Source organism: Pristis pectinata, chromosome 7 (genome assembly GCF_009764475.1).
Source record: "Pristis pectinata isolate sPriPec2 chromosome 7, sPriPec2.1.pri, whole genome shotgun sequence".
In the NCBI taxonomy this organism is placed as follows: Eukaryota; Metazoa; Chordata; class Chondrichthyes; order Rhinopristiformes; family Pristidae; genus Pristis; species Pristis pectinata.
In genome coordinates this window covers 53,635,467-53,656,622 of record NC_067411.1, presented here as the reverse complement: position 1 = coordinate 53,656,622, position 21,156 = coordinate 53,635,467, and the positions used below count along the sequence as shown (strand labels likewise).

The window sequence follows — 21,156 nt, the reverse complement described above, 5'->3', positions numbered from 1 at the left end:
GTTCATAAATGAGATGGTAATTGCACGGTGGACCATGATCAAATTAATAAATCTTTTCAAGAATATTATACTTCTTTACATCAATCAGAATTTCCTGAGGATTCTACATTAATGCATGAATTTTTAAGGAATTTGAAGATTCCAAAATCATCACTTAATGAACATCTAATATTAGATGCACCCTTTTCGGAGGAAGAAATAAAGAAAGCAATTCCTTCAATGAATTCGGGTAAAACACTTGGTCCTGATGAGTATACAGTTGAATTTTTAAAATCCTTTCCTGATCTTCTCTCTCCCTGGTTAGGTAAAATTTTTAAAGATGACCTATCAGCAGGTAAATTACTACAATCCTTTTATGAAGCAACTTTCTCTTTAATTCTTAAAAAGGATAAAGATCCTACTGAATGTGCACCTTACAGACCTTTTTCTTTATTGAATGTGGACTCCAAAATTTTGGCTTCTAGACTGGAAAAGGTTCTTCCACAAATTACTTCTGATGACCAGACAGGATTAATTAAAAAAAAAAGCTATTTGCATTTTAATATTAGGAGGTTAATGAATATTGTATATACCCCTTCATCTACAATTCCAGAATGTGTTATCTCACTAGATGCCAAGAAGGCGTTTGATAGAGTCGAATGGAAATATTTAACACGCTTGAGAAATTTAATTTTAGCCCAAATTTTATATCTGCGATTAAATTGATATACCATACACCACTGGCTTCAAATAATCAGACAACCCCCTTTTTCAGGCTTTTGAGGCACTAGACAGGGCTGCCCTTTAAGTCCTTTATTATTTGATATTGCCTTAGAACCCTCTTCTAACATATTTGATATCACTCATGGAAAGGGGACCCATATGCAGATGACCTGTTACTTTATCTCTCTAACCCTGAGAAATCCATTCCTGCAGCATTATCACTGCTTGCTCAGTTTAGTGTTTTCTCTGGTTATAGCTTAAATCTTAATAAGAGTGAGCTTTTCTCATTAAATATGCAAGTCCCAATTTATAGGCAATTACCATTTAGATTAGTGACATTATTTCACTTATTTGGGTGTTAAAATTACCAAGAAGCACAAGGATTTATTCAAAGTTAACTTTTTACCTTTAATTGATCATGTTAAACAATTGTTTACTAAATGGTCCCCATTGTCTCTATCATTGATTGGTTGAATTAATGTGGTTAAGATGAATATTTTACCAAAATTTTTGTATTTATTCCAGGCAGTTCCAACCTTCATCTCGAAATGCTTTTTTGATACTATTGATTCTAAAATTCTTTCATATATGGCAGAATAAAAACCCAAGGTTAAGTAAGAAATATTTACAGAAATTAAAAAAGAATGGCGATATAGCTTTGCCTAACTTTAGATTTTACTACTGGGCAATTAATATTAGATTTAATTTTCTGGACAAAAGATTTAGATGTAATCTAATGTCCCCAATGGGTGTACTTTGAGTATGAGTCTGTGCAAGGGTTTTCATTAGCTTCTATTTTAGGAGCCTCACTCCCTTTTGCACTTACTAAATTGAGTATACAAATGATTAACACAATAACTAAACATACAATATGAATATGGTTTCAATTTCGTAAATTTTTTGGATTGAATAAGTTCATTTTATCAAGTCCTATCCAATCTAATTTTTTCTTTCAACCATCCAGAATTGATTAGCTTTTTCTTTATGGAAGATGAAGGGAATAACATGCTTTATTCATTGATAATTGTCTTTTGTCTTTTGAACAGTTGTCTAATAAATACAATTTGCCTAGATCACATTTTTTGATATTTACAGATTAGAAATTTTTTATAAGTTATTTTACCTACTTTTCCGATACCACATAAAATTGAAATTACAGAAAAAATTTAGGTTTTAATCCTTATCAGAAGGGCTTGATAGCAATAATTTATGATCTGATTATGAAAATACATCTAGAGACACTTGATAAAATTAAGAATGAATGGGAAAGAGAACTCCAGATACTTTTACCTAGAGACGTGGAAGAAAATTCTATTAGTTAATACATCTTCAATGTGTGCTAGACATTCTTTGATACAGTTTAAGGTGGTTCACAGGACCCATATGTCTAAGGGTAAGTTAGCCCGTTTTTAATCGCCATATAATTCCTATATGTGACAGACGTAATTTGGAGGTGGCTTCCCTGACATGTTTTGGTCCTGTCCTCTCTTGGAAAAATATTGGCAAGAGATTTTTATTATTTCAATTGTATTGAATATTGATTTACAACCTCATCCTATTACCGCAATTTTTGGGTTACCAATGATGGATTCCGGCCATTTATCCACTTCAGCTTGTTGTATGATTGCATCTGTTACATTAATGGCCAAGAGATCCATTCTACTTAAATGGAAGGATCCTATACCTCCTACCACATTTCAATGGTTTTCTCAAACTATAACTTAGAAATATTAGGAGTGGTACTGTTGATCTTTTGCTTAAATTTGAGGAAGTTTGGAGTCCATTCATTATTTCCATACGATGTAAGCAGACCTTCTTCGAATCCCTTTCAATAACCTTTTATTTGAATATAGAGGAGCGGAGCTAACGACATAATAATGTTTTTTAACCAAAGAAATAACAGTCCAGCTTTTTTCTTGAAGTTTTTGGTTGGCTTTTGTTTATTAATTTTTTTTAAATTTTGGGGTTCTCTTCTCATATAATTAAATTTCTTTTCAAATTCCTTTGTCTCATGTTCACTTAGTAAGAGATTGGAAGGTTCAGATTATATATTTTACTCCCTGTGAGTGTATATGTCAACTGTTATTATTGTAATCCCGATCTCTTCGCACCATGTGTATAATCACTACTGCTATGTATATTAGTTTGAAATTCAATAAAAAGATTGAAAAAGAAAATATTATATATATTTTTTCCAGGCAATTTCCTTCCTTAAACTATATTTTGTTGGATATCATGCCATATTCTAATAACTCATTTTGTAAATATTTTCTTTCCAATCAACTAGTTTAATCTATTGATTCTTTTTCACACTTTCTTTAAAGTTCTTCTGGCTTAGCACAAAACCTTTCAAATCTTTATTAAAAAGATCCCTTAAGTGCTCTTAAGGTAATTGGAATATTATTGTCACATGTACTGAGGTACAATGGAAAAACTTGTCTTGCATACTGTTCATACAGATCAATTCATCACACAATGCATTGATGTAGTACAAGGTAAAAGAATACAGAATGCAGAGTAAAGTGTCAGCTACAGAGAAAGTGCAGTGCAGGCAGACAATAAGGTGCAAGGTCCTAACGAGGTAGATTGTGAGGTCAAGAGGCCATCTCATCATACTGGGGTCCGTTCAATAGTCTTATAATAAGTGGGACATAAGCTGTCCTTGAGCCTGGTAGTGCGTGCTTTCAGGTTTTTGTATCTTCTGCCTGGTTGGAGAGGGGAGAAAAGAAAATGTCTGGGTGGGTGAGGTCTTTAATTATGCTGGCTGCTTTACCGAGGCAGTAAGAAGTATAGACAGGAGGCTACGGAGGGGAGGCTGGTTTCCGTGATTTTCCCAAATATCACTTCCTAGCTTACCACAGAAGATCATCTTGGTGCATCTGCACTGTCTCCCCGACAAAGAACAAAGGCAAACCCAAAACTAAGAACCAGGGTACACCACTTCAAACTCATCCCCAATACAAACACTATTTTCCCCCTAATCCTGTGTTTCTTGACAACCAACTTTTCACTCTTGCTGCATTTTTGGAGCAGCCAGCTTGGAGAGTGGCTGTGTGAGGAATAAGTGTAATTTGAATAAGAATAATTTGAGTACAAGTGCTGAAGCTTTGGCAAGGAGGCTGAGCAGAGGAATAGATAACAGGAAGTAAGATATTTCTTAAAATTACTCTGTCGATTAGTGTAGCTGGGATGGCAGTTAGGGTAGTGGTATGCTCCTCCTGCTGAATGTGGGAGATCAGGGAAACTTCCAGTGTCCCAGAGGACCCCATCTCTGGAAAGTGCACCCAGCTGCAGCTCCTGACTGGCCACATTAAGGACTAGAGCTGGAGGTACCCAGGATCATCTGAGATGCAGAGAGCATTATAGATGAGAGTTTTAGTGATGTGGTCACACCCAAGGTGCAGGCTGCAGGCAGCTGAGTGACCACAAAGAAAGGCAGATAAGAGGCTGGAAGCTGATACAGAATTGAATGAGAACCAAAGCACCAGGTCAGAAAGTGGAGAGACTGAGGGGAAGGTAGAAGTCATAACTAGCAAGTCTGTAAGGAAGATCAGGTAGGAGCAAGGTAATATACACGATGGGATGGACAGGTTGACATTCATTTATTTTAATGCAAGGAGTATTATAAGGGTAAGGGTGATGAACTTAAGAGCATGGATTAGTAACCATTGTGGCCATTACAGTGATTTGGTTGAGGGATAGGACTGGCCGTTTAATGTTCTATGGTTTCAATATTTCAGGAGATAGAAAGAGGGGGAGGTGCTCCACTACTAATCAGGGACAATACCAAAGCTGCAAACAGAGGGGACATAACGGAGGGCTCATCGACTGAGTCTATATGGGCAGAACTCAAAAATAAAGGTGCAATCACCTGATGGGATTATACTATAGATCCCCCAGTAGTCACTGGAAGAGATATGCAGGCAGATCAGAGAAAGGTGCAAAAACAACCAGGTAGTTGTCGTGGATGACTTCAACTTTCCCAATATAAACTGGGACCTCTAGTGCACGAGTGTTAGATGGGACGTCTGTTAGGTGCATCCAGGAGAATTTCTTAAAACAGTAGGCGATTAGTCCAACCAGAGGAAAGACTGTACTGGGCCTTGTATTGGGAAATGAGCCTAGCTGGGTGACTGACCTTTCAGTTGGGGAACATTTAGGAAACAGTGACCACAACTCCTTAAGTTTTAAGATAGCTATGAATAAGGATAAGCATGGACCTTGTGGAAAGGATTAAATTGAGGGACAACAAACTGCAAGAGAATTAGGCAGGAATTAGGGAGAGTTAAATTTGGCGGGGGGGGGGGGGGGGGGGGGGGGGGGGGGGGGGGGGGGTGGGGAAGGTGGGAGGGGTGGTGGAGGAGGAGTTTAAAGACCAACCGCACAGAGTACAGGACAGGTATGTGCCAGTAAGAAGGAAGGACAAGGATGGCAAGTAAGGGGACCTTACATGATGAGAGAAGTTGTGAATTTAGTCAAGAAGAAAAAGAAAGCACATGCAAGGTTTAGGAAGCTAAACTCGATCAGGATCCTTGAGGAATATAAAGAAACCAGAAAAGGACTTCAGAATGGAATTTGGAGAGCCAGGAGGGGTCATACAAAGTCCTCGGCAAGTAGAATTAAAAAGAATCCCAAGGCATTCTATACATACATCAAGAGCAAGAGGATAACTAGGGAGAGGGTACGACCACTCAAGGATAAAAGCAGGAACTTGTTTTGAGGTGGATTATGGGGGCAAGGTCCTAAGGTACTTTATGTCAATATTCACCAAGGAGAAGGACATGTTGGATAGTAAGATCAGAGTGGAGCATGATAATATGCTGGAGCACTTGAAGATAAAGGAAGAGGTGGTGTTGGGCCTCTTGGAGAACAACAGGGTGATAAGTCCCCAGAGGCTGATGGGATACACCTCAAATTATTGAGAAAGGCAAGAGATGAGATTGCTGGAGCCTTGCCCAAGATCTTGTGTTCTCTCTAGTCACGAGTGAGATTCCGGAGGACTAGCAAGTAGCTAATGTTGTTCCTTTGTTCAAGAAGGTAAAAAACTATAATCCTGGAAATTATAGACAGGTGAGTCTCACGTCAGTGGTAGGGAAGCTATTGAAGAGGGTTCTTAGGGATAGGATTTATGAGCATTTGGAAAAGCATAACCTGATTAGGGAGTCAGCATGGCTTTGTAGGGGGGGGGCAGGTCTTTTCTTACTAAATTGACTGAGTTTTTCCCCCAGGTGACGAAGGTGATCAATGAAAGTAGAGCAGTGGATGCTGTCTGCATGGATTTTAGTAAGGCATTCCACAAGGTCCCTCATGGGAGGCTTGTCCAGAAGATGAAGATGCAGGGGATCCACAGTGACTTGGGCTGCTTAGGTTCAGAACTGGCTTGCCCATAGAAGACAGAGGGTAGTGGTCGATGGGTCTTATTCTGGCTAGAGGTCCATGACCAGCAGTGTTCTGCAGGGATCCATAAAGGGACCTCTGCTGTTTGTGAAGTATTTAAAGGACTTGGATGAAAATGTGGATGGGTGGGAAATGTGGATGGGTGGGTTAGTAAGTTTGCAGTAGACACAAAGATTGGCGGCATTGTAGATACTGTAGAAGGTTGTCAAAGGATACAGTGGGATATAGATCAGTTGCAGATATGAACAGAGAAAGGCCAGATGGAGTTTAGTCCAGGCAAGTAAGAAGTGTTGCACTTTGGGAGATCAAATATAAAGGGAAAGTACAAAGTTAATGGCAGGACCCTTAACAGCAGTGATACACAGTGGACCTTGGAGTCCAATTCCATGGCTCCCTGAAAATGGCTGCACAGAGATCATCAGCCCCAAGAAGACATACCTGGATTATCTGATTCAGTGTACAAATGAAATTGATGTAAACAAGTTGAAAATATGTATGACATGCTTGCCTTTATTAGTTGAGGCACTGAGTTGAAGGGTTTAATGAGGTTATATTTCAACTTTATAAAACTCTGGTAAGGCCACATCTGGAGTATTGCATTCAATTCTGGTTGCCCCATTATAGCAAAGATGTGGAGGCTACGGAGAGGGTGCAGAAGTGTCCAATCCAGAATGCTGCCTGGATTGGAGGGCATGTGCTACAAGGAGAGGTTGGACAAACTTAATTTGTTTTCTCTGAAGTGGCAGAGGCTGAGGAAGTTCTGATAGAAGTTCATAAAATTATGAGCGGCACAGACAGAGTAGACTGCTGGTGGGGGGGGGGAGGCGGTGGTGGGAAGCTCAAGGGAGATGTCAGGGGCAACTAGAAGCTTGAAGAATTTAATGGCAAATTAATTCATTAACATTTAATGTTTTGCTTCAGAGAGAAGTTAAACAAAAGGTAGGAGCAACAGATAAGGCTTGTTTAAAACAAAGCTCAAAATTCAAGACAATCCAACCTTTTTAAGTGTAGCAATTAGTTCGCTATGTTTCTGCAGATGCTGTGGAGTGACTTGGAGAGCAGCGAGTTCATCTAGTGCCTCAATACATTTCTTAACATCCTAAAAGAACAGAAATTGGAGATAATACTATGTTTAAAATACATGGTTTTTAAATCAAACTATTTAAACAAACTATTTCAAAATCTGTATTTCAAACAAAAACGACCATTTTTAAAAAATCATTACTTTCCCAATGTAGCTTAAATTAGATTAAGATACAAAATAGTATCCTGAACTCTCTCCTGAAAAATTGTACCCAATACGTCAAACTCCTAAAATTCCTTCTATATTCTTTAAGGCTTATCAAAAGAAGGCAGCATTATATTGTTCAAAAACAAGTCCATATTCACATCTTGAATTTTCTAACCTCCTAGGGCCCCCAGGAACCCAAAGCAACAACATTGTTCCTACTCGCTACCAGAACCCTGCACTCCCTGCCGAGTCTCCAATATCATAACTGTCATCTCCAAACCCCTGCTCTTCACTCCCAGTTGATACCATAGTTTCTGGTACCTATTTTGCCTCTGCTGCTACTTCCAGAATCTCATGCACTGTTGCCTCATCTAGAGAATCATTGGAGGCAAATGCCTAATGTGGCTTCAGAAACAGCAGACTAAATGTGTCATTTTATTTTGCTTTTATAATTCTCAGCAACTCTGTGGCAGAAATGCCAGATGGGCCACAAGCTGAAATTCCTTTGGATTTTGAAAATATCCATCCCTTTTCCAAAAGGCGCAATGGGAGATTTCTCAGATGAGCTAGCTTTTTAATGTGCAAATACTTAGAAGCCACAAGATGACTCATGAAAACTGCCCAAAGTGTGATGCAAACAAAATTGTTACTTCTGATGTCCTTACCCAGAGTGGCCAGTATAACTACATTCCAAATCAACATGGTTAATATAGCAGTCCTCTGAAGTTGCCTAGCAAGCTACTCGAATTTATGCTCAGCATCTTGGTGTGAAGAACGATAGAGTGGGAGTCCTACAGCACAAAAATTAGCCCTTTGGCCCAAAACATCCATGCCATCCTTCAAATATCTATACCAATCTGTTTAGCAGCCCTTGGTCCATGGCCTACTGTGCCCTGGCGATTCGAGTGGTCAACCCAATGCTTCTTAAACATTGAGAGTACCTACCTCCACCATAGAACAGTACAGCACAGGAACAAGCCCTTCGACCCAGTGTCTATGACGACCATGATGCCAATTTAAACTGCACATCTGCCTGTACATGGGCTATATCCCTCCATTCCCTGCCTGTTCATGTGCTATTAAATCTGCTTCCACTGGCAGCACGTTCCAGGCACCTTCCACTCTGTTTAAAAAAAACCTCGCAAAGGGATGGTTACTCTGATGGGATTGTATTATTGGCTCCCCCAATAGTCAGTGGGAATGGGAAGAGCAGATATGTAGAGAGATTGCAGCTAGCTGTAAATAGGGTAGTATTAGTGGGATACCTTAACTTCCCTAATACTGACTGGGCCAGCCATAGTGTAGAAGACTTAGATGGAGTGGAATTTGTGAAATGTGTCCCAGAAAGCTTCCTTTATCAATATATAGAGGACCAACTAGAGAGGGTGTGACAATGGACCTCCTCCTGGGGAAAGAGGTAGGACAACTGGAGGAATTGTCTATCAGTGACCATAATTCGATCAGTTTTAAAATAATTATGGAAGAGGATAAGACCAGTTGACAATTTGGGGTCCTGACCTGGGGCAGAGCAAATTTTGAAGCCATCAGGCAGGATCTTGCAGAGGTTGATTGGGCAAGATTGTTTGCAGGGAAAGGAGCGTCTGCCAAGTGTGCTTAAAAGTGTGATGTCGAGAGTTCAGGGCCTGCATGTTCCTGTTACAGTGAAGGGCAAGGCTGGCAGGTTTCAGAAACCCTATTTAACGAGAGATATCGGGGCTCTAGTGGAGAAAAAGAATCATACACTGCGCAAAAGCAATTGGGAACTAGTGACTCTCTTGATGACCACAAGAAGTGCAGGAGTGCACTTGAGAGTTTAGGAGGGCAATAAGAGGATATGAGAAGGATCTGGCAGGCAAGGTGAGGCAAAATCCCAAGAGATTGTATAGGTATTTTAAGAGTAAAAGGGTGGCTAAGGGAGAGAACAAGTCCCCTTAGAGATCAGTAAGTCTGTCTGCGTCTGCCTGTATGCATGCGCGCGGAACCAAAGGAAATGGTAGAGATTTTTAATGAATATTTCTCTTCAGTTTTTACTGTGGAGAAAACGATACAAGCTAAGGAAACGGGGGAATGACTGGTGTCGTCTTGTACCACATATGAATTAGCAGGGGAGGTGGTATTGGAAGGCTTAAAGTGCATTAAGGTGGATAAATCCCCAGGGCCTGACCCAGTGCATTCTCAGACCTTGTGGGAAGCTAGAGAAGAAATTGCAGAGGCCCTTGCAGAGATTCTTGCTTCATCTCTGCCCACAGGTAAGGTTCCGGAAGACTGGAGAGTGGCGTTTAAAAAGGGTAGCAAAAACAAACCAGGAAACTACAGACTTGAGTCTGACATCAGTGGTGGGTTAATTGCTGGTGGGGTTCTTGAGGGACATTTGGTAGATCAGTCAGCACAGCTTTGTGCATGGGAAGTAATGTCTGACAAATCTTTGAGGAGGTAACAAAGAGGGTAGTGCAGTGGATATTGTCTATATGGACTCTAGAAAGGCCTTTGACAAGGTTGCTCATGGAAGCTAATCTGGAAGGTTAGATCACGAGATCCAGGGGGAGATAGCAGATTAAATTTGTAATTGGAAGCAAAGGTTGCTGGTCGAGGTTTGTTTCTTGGACTGGAGGCCTAAGTATAGTGGTGTGCCACAGGGGTCAGTGCTGGGACCTTTGTGTTTGTATTCATATAAATGACTTGGATGTGAATGCATGGTTAGGAAGTTTGCAGATGATATGAAAATAGGTGGCATTGTAGATACGGTAGAAGGTTATGAAAAATTACTGAGGGATGTTGATCAGCTAGGTATGTGGGCTGAGGATTGGCAAATGGTTTTCAATCCAGATAAATGTGAGGTACTGAATTTTGGGAGATAAAACCAGGGTAGGTCTTATACAGTGAATGGTAGGGCCCTGGGAATTGTTGTGGAGCAGAAGGACCTAGGAGTGCAAGTGCATAGTTTGTTGTAAGTGGCCCCACAGGTAGACAGGGTGGCGAAGGCAGCATTTGGCATGCCAGCCTTCAGTCAGGGCACTGAGTACAGGAGTTGGTAAGTTATGCTGCAGATGTACAAGACTTTGGTGAGGCCACACATGGAGTATTATATACAGTTTTGGTCACCCATTTATCAGAAAAAATTTACTAAACTAGAAAGAGTGCAGAAAATATTCACCAGGATGTTGCCTGGACTCATGGGCTTGAGTTACAAGAGGAGGTTGGATAAACTAGGACTTTATTCCCTGGAACGTAGGAGATTGAGGGATGACCTGATAGAGGTATATAAGATCATGAGGGGCATAGACAGGGTGAAAGCATGTAGCCTTTTCCCAGGGAGGGGGTGCTAAAACAAGACAGCATAGGCTTAAGATCAGAGGCAAGAGATTTCAATGGGACATCGGAGCAGTTTCTTCATGCAAAGGGTGCAGCATACTTGGAATGAGCTGCCAGAAGTAGTGGTTGAGGCAGGCACTTTAGCAACATTGGTAAAATCTCAGCTGGCGACAAGGTGGCAGCGTACAGGAGCAAGACAGATCGGCTGGCCAATTGGGACTGCAACAACCACCTCACACTGAACATCAGAAAGACCAAGGAATTGATTCTAGACTTCAAGAAGGGAAAACTGGGTGAATACATACCAGTCCTCATTGAAGGGGCAGCGATGGAAAGGATGAGCAGCTTCAAGTTCCTGGTCATCAACATCTCGGAGGATCTATCCTGGGCCTAACACATTAATGCAATCATGAAGAGGGAACACCAGCAGCTCTATTTCATTAGGAGTTTGAGGAGATTTGGTACGTCACCAAAGACTCTTGCTAATTTCTATAGATGTACAGTGGAGAGCATTCTAACTGGTTGCATCACAGCCTGGTATGGAGGCTCCAATGCACAGGATCGCAAGAGGCTGCCGAGGATTATAGATTCAGCCAGCTGCATCATGGACACTACCCTCCCCAGCATTCAGGACATCTTCAAGAGACAGTGATTCAAGAAAGCAGCATTCATCATTAAGGACCCTCACCATCCAGGATATGCCCACGTCATTACTACCATCCGGGAGGTGGTACAGGAGCCTGAAGATCCAAACTCAATGATTCAGAAACAGCTTCTTCCTCTCCGCCATCAGATTTCTGAATGGTCCATGAACCCATGAATACTGCCTCGTTTTTTTTCGCATTATTTATTTTATGATTTATAGTAATTTGCGTCTTTGCACCATACTGCTGCCACAAAACAAATTTCACATCATAGCAGTCAGTAATAATAAACTCGATTCTGATTCATTTAAAAGCCATCCAGACAAGTACATGGATAATAGAGGTTTAGAGGGCTATGGGCCAAATGGGACTAGTTCACTGGGCAACACAATCACATGGATGAGTTGGGCTGAAGGTCCTGTTTTGGTGCTTTATGACTATGACCCTGTAAAGTTCTCCTTGCCAACATCTGGGGGCTTCTGCCAAAATTGGGAGAGCAGTCTCACAGACTAGTCAAACAACAGCCTAACACAGTCAAAATCATAGTCAGTGTACCAGACATCACCATCTTCATCCCTGGGCATGTGCTGTCACAATGCAGGACAAACACAGCAGAGTGGTATACAGTCAGAAGGAAACTGCCCTTGGGAGTCCACAAATGACACTGGATACCATGAAGTCACATTCAACTTGGGCAAGGAAATCTGATTACCACCTACCGTCACCCCCCTCCGCTGATAAATCAATACAATTCCGCATAGAGGCGGCAAAGGTGTAAAATGTGCCCTGGGCGAGGGACTTCAACTTCCATTATCAAGTGTAGCTTGGTAGCACCACCAATGACCAAGCACTAAAAGACACTGCTGCTAGTTTGGGTCTAAAATGGTAAATGCTAAATGGGGCAAACTGCAAATATATCTTGCAGCTCAGGACTGGGCATCCATGAGACACTGTAGGCACTCAACAGCAGCAGAACTGTACTCAACCACAAAGCCCAGCATATCACCCAATCTACCATCACCATCAAACCAGGGGGATCAACCCTGCTTCAATGAGGTGTGCAGGAGGGCATGCCAGGTACAGCACCAGACATACCTCAGAATAAAGAATCAACTTAGTGAAGTTACAAGACAGGACTACTTGTATGCCAAACAACAAACAGGAGACAGAGCCAAGCAATCCCACAATCAATGGATCAGATCTAAGCTTTGCAGTCCTGCCACATCCAGTCGTGAATAGGGGTTGACAATTAAACAACTCACCAGAGGAGCAAACTACACAAATATCGCTATTTTCAACGATGAGAGACCCCAGCACATCAGTGCAAAAGGAAAGATGAAGCACTTGCAAAAATCTTCAGCCGGAATTGCTGAGAAGATGATCCATCTTGGCCTCCTCCAGTGGTCCCCTGCTTGTTAGATTCCAGTCTTCAGCCAATTCGATTCAATTCACGTGATATCAAGAACAGCTAAAGACATTAGATACAGCAAAGGCTATGGGCACTAACAACATTCCAGCAACAGTACTGCAGACATGCTCCAGTACTTGCCATGCTCTTGGCCAACCTGCTCCAGTACAGCTACAACACTAGCATCTGCCTGACCATGTGGAAGATTGCTCAGGAACGTTCTGTCAACAAGCAGGACAAACCCAACCGGCCAATTACTGCTCCATTAGTCTACCCTCCATCATCAGCAAAGTGATGGAAGGGATAATCAATAATCCTATCAAGTAGCATTTGCTTGGTAACAACCTGCTCACATAAGCTCAGTTTGGGTTCCGAAGTCACTCAGCATTACAGCCATGGACTAGTAATTAAGAAGGTCAATGAGGGCAGGGCGGTAGACAGTCTATATAGATTTCAGTAAGGCCTTTGATCAGGTTCCACATGGTAGACTGCTATGGAAAGTTAGATCATATGGGATCCATGGAGACCTAGCTAATTACATACACAACGAATGGCAGGAAGCAGAGGGTGATGGTGGAAGGTTGTTTTTGGACTGGAAGCCTGTGACTAGTGGTGTGCCCCAGGGGTTGGTTAGATGAAAGTGTACAAGGCATGTTTGGCAAGTTTGCAGATGACACTAAAATAGGTGGTGTCACAGACAGTGAAAATGTCTGAGGGATACAGAGGGATCCTAATCAGTTGGGTAAGTATTGCATTTTGGGAAGACAAATCAGGACTTGGTAGGCAAACCAGGCACAGTAAATGGTAGGGCCCTGGGGAGTGTTGTAGAGCAGATAGACCTAGGAGTACAAGTACATGGTTCCCTAAAAGTGGCATCACAGCTAGACAGGATGGTATAGCCAGCTTTGGACACGCTAGCCTTCGATAATCAGGACATTGGGATGTCACGTTGCAGTTGTACAAGACGTTGAGGAGGCCGCATATGGAATATGGTGTTCAGTTTTGGTCACCCTGCCATAGGAAAGACACCATTAAGCCAGAAACACTGCAGAGGAGATTTATGAGGATGTTGCCAGGACTCAAGGGACTGAATTATGGAGAGAGGCTAAGCAGGCTGGGACGTAGGAGAGCAAGGGGTGATATTATAGAGATGTTTAAAATCATAAGGGGCATAGACAGGGTGAAATGCACAGGTTTTGGGAATCAAGATCAAGAGGGCGTAGATTTAGGATGAGATGGGGAGAGATTTAATAGGAACCTAAGGAGCAACTTTTTCTATCCAGAGTGTGGTCCATATATATGGAAATGAACTGCCAGAGGAAGTGGTTGAGGCAGGTACATTTTTTTTTAAAAGAAACTTGGACAAATACATGGATAGGATAAGCTTTAGAGGGATATGGACCGACAGGGTGAAATGCACAGGTTTTGGGAATCAAGATCAAGAGGGCGTAGATTTAGGATGAGATGGGGAGAGATTTAATAGGAACCTAAGGAGCAACTTTTTCTATCCAGAGTGTGGTCCATATATATGGAAATGAACTGCCAGAGGAAGTGGTTGAGGCAGGTACATTTTTTTTTAAAAGAAACTTGGACAAATACATGGATAGGATAAGCTTTAGAGGGATATGGACCAAACACAGAGAAATGGGACTAGCTTAAATGGGAATCTTGGTCAGCATGGACAGTTGGGCCGAAGAGCCTGTTTCTGTGCTCTTTGACAAAAGATCTGAACTCCAGAGGTGAAGTGAGAGCAACTACCCTTAATATCAAGACAACATTTGATCAAGAAGCCCTGGATAAACTGGAGTTAATGGAAGTCAGGGGAAAACCTCTCCTCTGGTTGGAATCATACTTCACACAAAATAGATGGTTGTGGTAGTTGGAGGTTAATCCACTCAGCCAAGGGACATCTCTGTAGGAGATCCTCACGATAGTGTCCAAGGCCCAACCATATTCAACTGCTTCTTCAATTATCATTTGTAAGATATAGCCTCCCCCTCACAAAGCCATGATGACTATCCCCAATAGTTTTCCCAGCTGCAGGTAGATCTTATCCCTAAGAATAGTCTCCAATAATTTCCCAACCACTGACGCAAGGCTCACTGGCCTATCATTGTGCCATTATTGCCCTTCTTAAACAGAAGAACAACACTAGCTATTCTCCAGTCCTCTAGGTCCTCTTCTGTGCTTAAGAGAATACAAAGATCTCAGTCAAGGCCCCATCAATCTCCTCCCTTGCCTCTCTCAATAACCTGTGATAAATCCCATTAGGCCCTGGGGACTTATCCATCTTAATATTTTGAAAAGAGACCCAACACCACCACCACAATATCAAAATGCCCTTGAATATCAGTTATCCTCCATGTCCTTCTCCTTGATGAATACCGATACGAAGTACTAGTTTAGTGCCTCGCCCAATTTCTCTGACTCCACATATAAATTTCTTTCTTTGTCCTCAAGTGGTCATACCGTCTTGTTTTTAATTTATACAAAATGCCCGGAATTCTCTTTAATCCTACTCAAAGACATTTCATAGCCCCCTTAAGCCTTCCTGATTCTGTTTTTTTTTTAAATTTTTATTTACAGCGTGGTAACAGGCCCTTCCGGCCCAACAAGTCCACGCCGCCCATTTTAAACCCAAATTAACCTACCCATACGTCTTTGCAATGTGGGAGGAAACCTGAGCACCTGGAGAAAACCCACGCAGACACGGGAGAACGTACAAACTCCTTATAGACAGCGATGGGAATTGAACTCCAATCGCTGGCCCTGTAATAGTGGTTAGCGCGACACTACGCTACTGAGCCGCCCTTTATATGCTCTCCCGCCTCCTTTAAATTCCTCAAAGGCCTTGTCCAATTTTAGATTCCTTTATCTCGTGCCGCTTTCTTTTTTGACTGAATGTGCTATGCCTCTCGTTATCCAAGGTTCCTGAACTTTGTTATACTTGTCTTTCTTCCTCACAAGAAGATACTGGTTCTAAATGCTGACCAGCCGACACTTAAACAACTCCAACATGTTATAACATAGATGTGGAATTGCCAATAACAGCTGCTCTGAATCTACTCTGTGCAACTCCTGCCTCTTACTGTTGTAATTAGCCTTTCCCAGTTTAACGTTCCCCCCACACCCCCTCTTATCTACACATTCCCATCTAACTATAATCGCCATTTACAGGGATTTAAGTACTTGTACCCCTATGTCTCTGTTCTACAACACTCCTCAGTACCCCGTCATTCACTGTGCACATCTTGCCTTGGTTTATCTTCCCAAATGCATCACTTTGCATTTGTCAGAGTTAAATTCCATCTGCCATTCCTTTGTCACTTCCCCAGTTGATCTGCATCCTGCTGTAACCTTAGACAACCTTCTTTGTTGTCCATTATACCATCACCTTTGATGTCATCCACAAGCTTACTGATCATTATCACCTACATTCGCATCCAAATTAATATACATGATCTATGCACCCTATACATACCAGCTATGCCTACTTTGCAAGTTATGCAACACCTCAGTTATTATCCAAAAATTGACTTGGTTCACTCAATGTTGTGTCCCCTATTTAAAAAAAATAGGAAGAGCAATTTGCTAAATATCTTCAAACATAACCAGTCAGCAAAGACCTACTGCCAAAAAATGGAAGATGGGCAAGGATTACAAAGTTCAGAACACTTAATTTTATAGTCAATCAACTTAGTGAATACTCACAGGTTTGTCGATCTTCAGTGATAATTTAATTTCACTGTGCAATTTTTGTAGTCTCAATTCCATTGACATTTCTGAAAACAAAGATGAATGAAGCCATATTTTATAAAATAAGTTCAGCTGGCTCTTCTAATGATAGTACAATGTAACCAGACTGGTGCAAACCTCGTTTTTTCTCTATTTTCTTGAAGTTGAGCTTTTCTTCTTTCTTTCCTTCTTTCTCCTCTTTGGTTTGTCTAGATGCAAGGATAAATATGAATTTAATGGATAAAACACAGCAGGGAGAAACAGGCTCTTTGTTTACTGCTACTTTTATTCCCAGTTAGTTTCTCCTTTGCCCATAAGACTTGTTTACTTTTGTTAATTACTTTCTCACTGCACATTGGCAGCTTTTATAAACTGGTTTTTGAACCTACATTTGCTCTTATGAAACTATGATTTTAATATTGTGCTTCAGAAAGCCCAATATTGAACAGCATCCAGATATAGTCTTTTGAAGTGCTGTCACTTGAGGAAAACCTTTCCAATAATGAACAATTGGCCAATAAAGAGAAAAGTGTAACATAAAATGACACTTACTGATCATCTTTCTTATTCTCTTCCACTTTGCGTAGCTTTTCTTCTTGTTCCTTATCATTCTGCTTTTTCATTACATTTCGTCTATTACCGACATCCCATTTTGTCTTCTTGTTTTTCTCTTCCTTTTAATGTAGTTGGTGATGGACAATGTTGTAGACAAGAGTTGAAAAACGCAATACAAAAGGAGTATTAAAAAAAAGATGCTGCGCATTCTTCTACGAAAACAGTTCATGACTAAAAGCATCTTAGTGCATGATGACCCATTAGCAACTGATTCTGCAGGAAGCACTAACCTGAAAACATGAGCTATATTAAAAGATGTCATCTTCTCATGGGAAGCTGTAAATTCTCCTGCTTTATGACCAAAGTGAATTTCACAAATCACAAAAGGTAAACATCACTTCCATTAGCAATGGCAGATTCTGATTCTACAAATAAAATTGGTAGACAATAAACTAAATGATCCTGACCTGTGTTCAGACTGAAAATTGAGAGGAGGGAGCAATGACGCATCAAAATGATGCAATTTGAACATTTAAACAGGTACTTGTCAAACCTAAAAAAAATCAAGCCTTTATCAATACAATTTTGGAACAGAACAGGAAAATGATAGGGCACACTTTACAAATATTTTTCCAAGATAAAAAGCTTTAGCTACTTTTTTTTTGAAGTTTACCTTAATTCTAAAAATATAAGGATCCCAAACACCTTCAAGAACATCTCAATTTTCCAAATAACTCTCAAATCTTCTGTCAACATTCCCAAACAATTTGAATAGGAAACACCTTTCATGATTAAAATCATTAATTGATATCATAGCCAATATTTGACAGGGTTTCAGAAATGCAAACCAGGAACATTGACTTGTGCCCCAGACCTTCTGGAAAGGCCTGTCAATCTTCCTCCTACCAGATCATAAACAAAATGTACATTTTGTACCAATGTACCAATACACATTTTCCTTCAGTTTAATGCGAGAGATGAACAAAGTGAACGAAATTCTCAAAACAGAAAAGAACTCTAATCTGAAGACAAAAGAGACTACAGATGCTGGAATCTCACTCTCACATCTCTTGTTTCTCGTAATTCTGTTCTCAGCCCACCTCCCTCCAACTAGAACAGAGATGGAGTTCTCCTTGTCCTCACCTTTCACCCTATGGGCCTTTGCAGCCAGCACATCACCTTTCATCATTTGTGCCAGCCGCAACAAGATCCCACTATCAGCCACGTCTTCCTCTCCTGCAGGGACCACTCCCTCAGTGACTCCCTGGTCTGCTTATCCTTTCTGACCCCTGGCACTTTGCTCTGCAGTTGCAGGAGATTTAACACTTGTCCTTGTGCAACCTCCCTCACAACCATCCAGAGATCTAAACAGCTCTTCCAGGTGAGGCAAAGATTCAGGTGCACCTTCTCTAATCTCGCCTACTGTATTCAGCGCTCCCAACATGGTCTCCCCAACAAAGCACAGACTGGGCAGCCATTTCAGAGCACCTACCTCAGTTTGCAATGGCCATCCCGAGCTCCTAGTAGCATGTAATTTCACTTCCCCTTCCCATACCCAGCTGTCTATCGTCTGCCTTCTCTACTGCCAGGGTGAGGCCCAATGCAAAATAGAGGAACAACACTTCATATTCCACCTGGGTAGTCTACAACCCAATGGTATGAACATTGAGGTTTCCAGTTTTAGGTAACCCTCCCCTCCAGTGGGTTGTTTCCCTCTCCCTCCTGATCCTCCTCCAGTCTTGCCATTTTGTTCCCCTTCCCTCAAACCCCTTCTCCCCAGCAACCAACTTCATCCCCCTCCTGGTTCATCCACCCACTACAACACAGTTCACCCACAGGCTTTCACCCACCACACCCATCTGGTTCCGGTTCCATCTGCCATTCACCTCTACCCTAATGATTCCCATTATCACCTCCTTTAGAGTCCAGCACTGGTCGCCCTTCATGTTCCTGCTCAGCTCCCTCCAGCGGCTGTCTCCAACCTTCACACTCCTCTCCCTCCACCTCTCTCTCTGTCTACCTCCATCGATCATTCACCTGCCACTGTCTCCCAACTCCACCCCTGCTTCCCTCCCCAACCTGACACAACTTGCCTGTCATCTTTCACCTGCCCCAGTCCACCAATCACCACAGACTCCTGTCTCACTATTCCTGTTCTTCTCCTTATAATGGCCACCACTCAGTCCTGATCAGGATTTCAACCCAAAATGTTGATAATTCCTTTCCTCCCACAGATGCTGCTCAACCCAGAGTTCCTCCAGTAGATTGCTTGTTGCTCTAGGAACTCCAATCTGCTCCCCATATTTTAGATATTGGTCAGTACGTACTTCATTCTCTGGTTCCTCCTCTGACTCTGAAGTTGACTTGGTTTTGATATTCCTCCTTCGCTTGGGTTCTGCCAGGTCCTTCTTTCCTTCCTTTTTAACCAGTTCCTTTTTTGGTTTCTCCACATTCTTCTCCTCTTTCTTCTCTTCCTCTTCCTTCACTTTAAGCTCTTGCTGTTTCTTTCGCTTTTCTTCTGCAGCTATCCTCTTCTCATCAGTTTTGTTAACACCATCATTCTCACTAACAATACATACAAAGCAGAGGTCATGTAGTTTAAAAACAAGCATCACAGGAACTTGCAACCATAAAAGAGGTATTTGTAAAGGTTTTTTTTGCACCCCAGATGGTCTGTTGCCTCCCTCATGCCAGAGTCCGTGATATCTCGGATCGAGTTCTCGATATTCTTAGGAGGGAGGGTGAGCAGCCAGATATCGTCCATGTAGGGACCAATGACATGGATAGGAAGGAGGAGGAGGTCCTGCAAAGAGAGTTTAAAGAACTAGGTGCAAAGTTGAAGGACAGGACCTCCAAGGTTGCAATCTCAGGACTGCTACCCGTGCCACGTGCTAGTGAGGCTAGAAATAGGAGGATCATGCAGCTAAATACATAGCTAAGGAGATGGTGCAGGAGGGAGGGATCCATGTTCCTAGACAATTGGGTCTTGTTCTAGGGAAGGTGGGACCTGTTCCGACAGGACGGTTTGCACCTGAACTGGAGGGGGACTAAACACTTGCGGGTAGGTTTGCTAGTCCTGCTCCGGGGGGCTTAAACTAGATTTGCAGGGGGAGGGGAACCAGAGTGTTAAAGCAGAGAGTGAGGTGGAGGAGGAAAATGGTCATGCAAGGACTGCAGGTATAGACAGAAATCAAACGTTTGTACATGATAGAAATGTCCTAAGGTGCATCTATTTCAATACAAGGAGTATTGTAGGTAAAACAGATGAGCTTAGGATGTGGATTGGCACATGGGATTACGACATTATTGCTACTACTGAGACCTGGTTGCAGGAGGGCAGGACTGGCAGCTTAGTGTTCCGGAGTTCCATTGTTTCAGACGTGATAGAGGGGGAGGGATGAAAGGGGGAGGAGTGGCATTACTAGTCAGGGAAAATATCACAGCTGTATGGAAACAGGACAGCCCGGAGGGCACATCTACAGAGGCCATATGGGTGGAGCTGAGGAACAGGAAAGGTGTGGCCACACTAATAGAGTTGTATTATAGACCACCCAATAGTCAGAGAGAATTGGAGGAACAAATCTGTACTGAGATAGTAGTCATAGTAGGGGATTTTAACTTTCCACATATTCACTGGGACTCCCACACTGTGAAAGGGCTGGATGGCTTGGAATTTGTCAAATGTGTTCAGGAAAGTTTTCTAAATCAATATATAGAGGTACCAATGAGAGAGAATGCAATACTTGATCTCCTATTAGGGAACCAGACAGGTCAGGTGACAGAAGTATGCGTAGGTGAGCATTTTGGGTCCAGTGACTATAATGTCATTAGTTTCAAGTTAATTATGGATGAGGATAGGTCTGGTCCTCAAGTTGAGGTTCTAAATTGGAGAATGGCCAATTTTGTGGAAATGAGAAAGGATCTAGGAAGAGTGGATTGGGATAAGTTCTTTTCTGGCAAGGATGTGTTCAGTAAGTGGAAGGCCTTCAAAGGCGAAATTTTGAGAGTGCAGAGTTTGCATGTTCCTGCCGGGATTAAAGGCAAAGTTAACAAGCATAGGGAACCTTGGTTTTCAAGAGATATTGGTGCTCTGGTTAAGGGGGAAAAAAAAGAGGTGTATAGCAGGTATAGGCAACTAGGAACAAATGAAATACTTGAAGAGTATAGAAAAT

At 41.9% G+C, this 21,156-nt stretch overlaps 1 protein-coding gene across 1 annotated transcript in view; it reads right to left on the bottom strand.

The window, feature by feature from the left end:
- Positions 1 to 21,156, bottom strand: part of LOC127572256 (PC4 and SFRS1-interacting protein-like) — a 60,238-nt gene that overhangs the window by 13,844 nt on the left and 25,238 nt on the right. The window contains exons 8-12 of the mRNA XM_052019236.1: positions 19,312 to 19,549; positions 16,982 to 17,103; positions 16,568 to 16,638; positions 16,406 to 16,476; positions 7,097 to 7,198 (exon numbers count right to left, since the gene is read on the bottom strand). Coding sequence (XP_051875196.1) covers positions 7,097 to 7,198; positions 16,406 to 16,476; positions 16,568 to 16,638; positions 16,982 to 17,103; positions 19,312 to 19,549 — 604 coding nt within the window. The remainder of the gene's footprint in view (positions 1 to 7,096; positions 7,199 to 16,405; positions 16,477 to 16,567; positions 16,639 to 16,981; positions 17,104 to 19,311; positions 19,550 to 21,156) is intronic.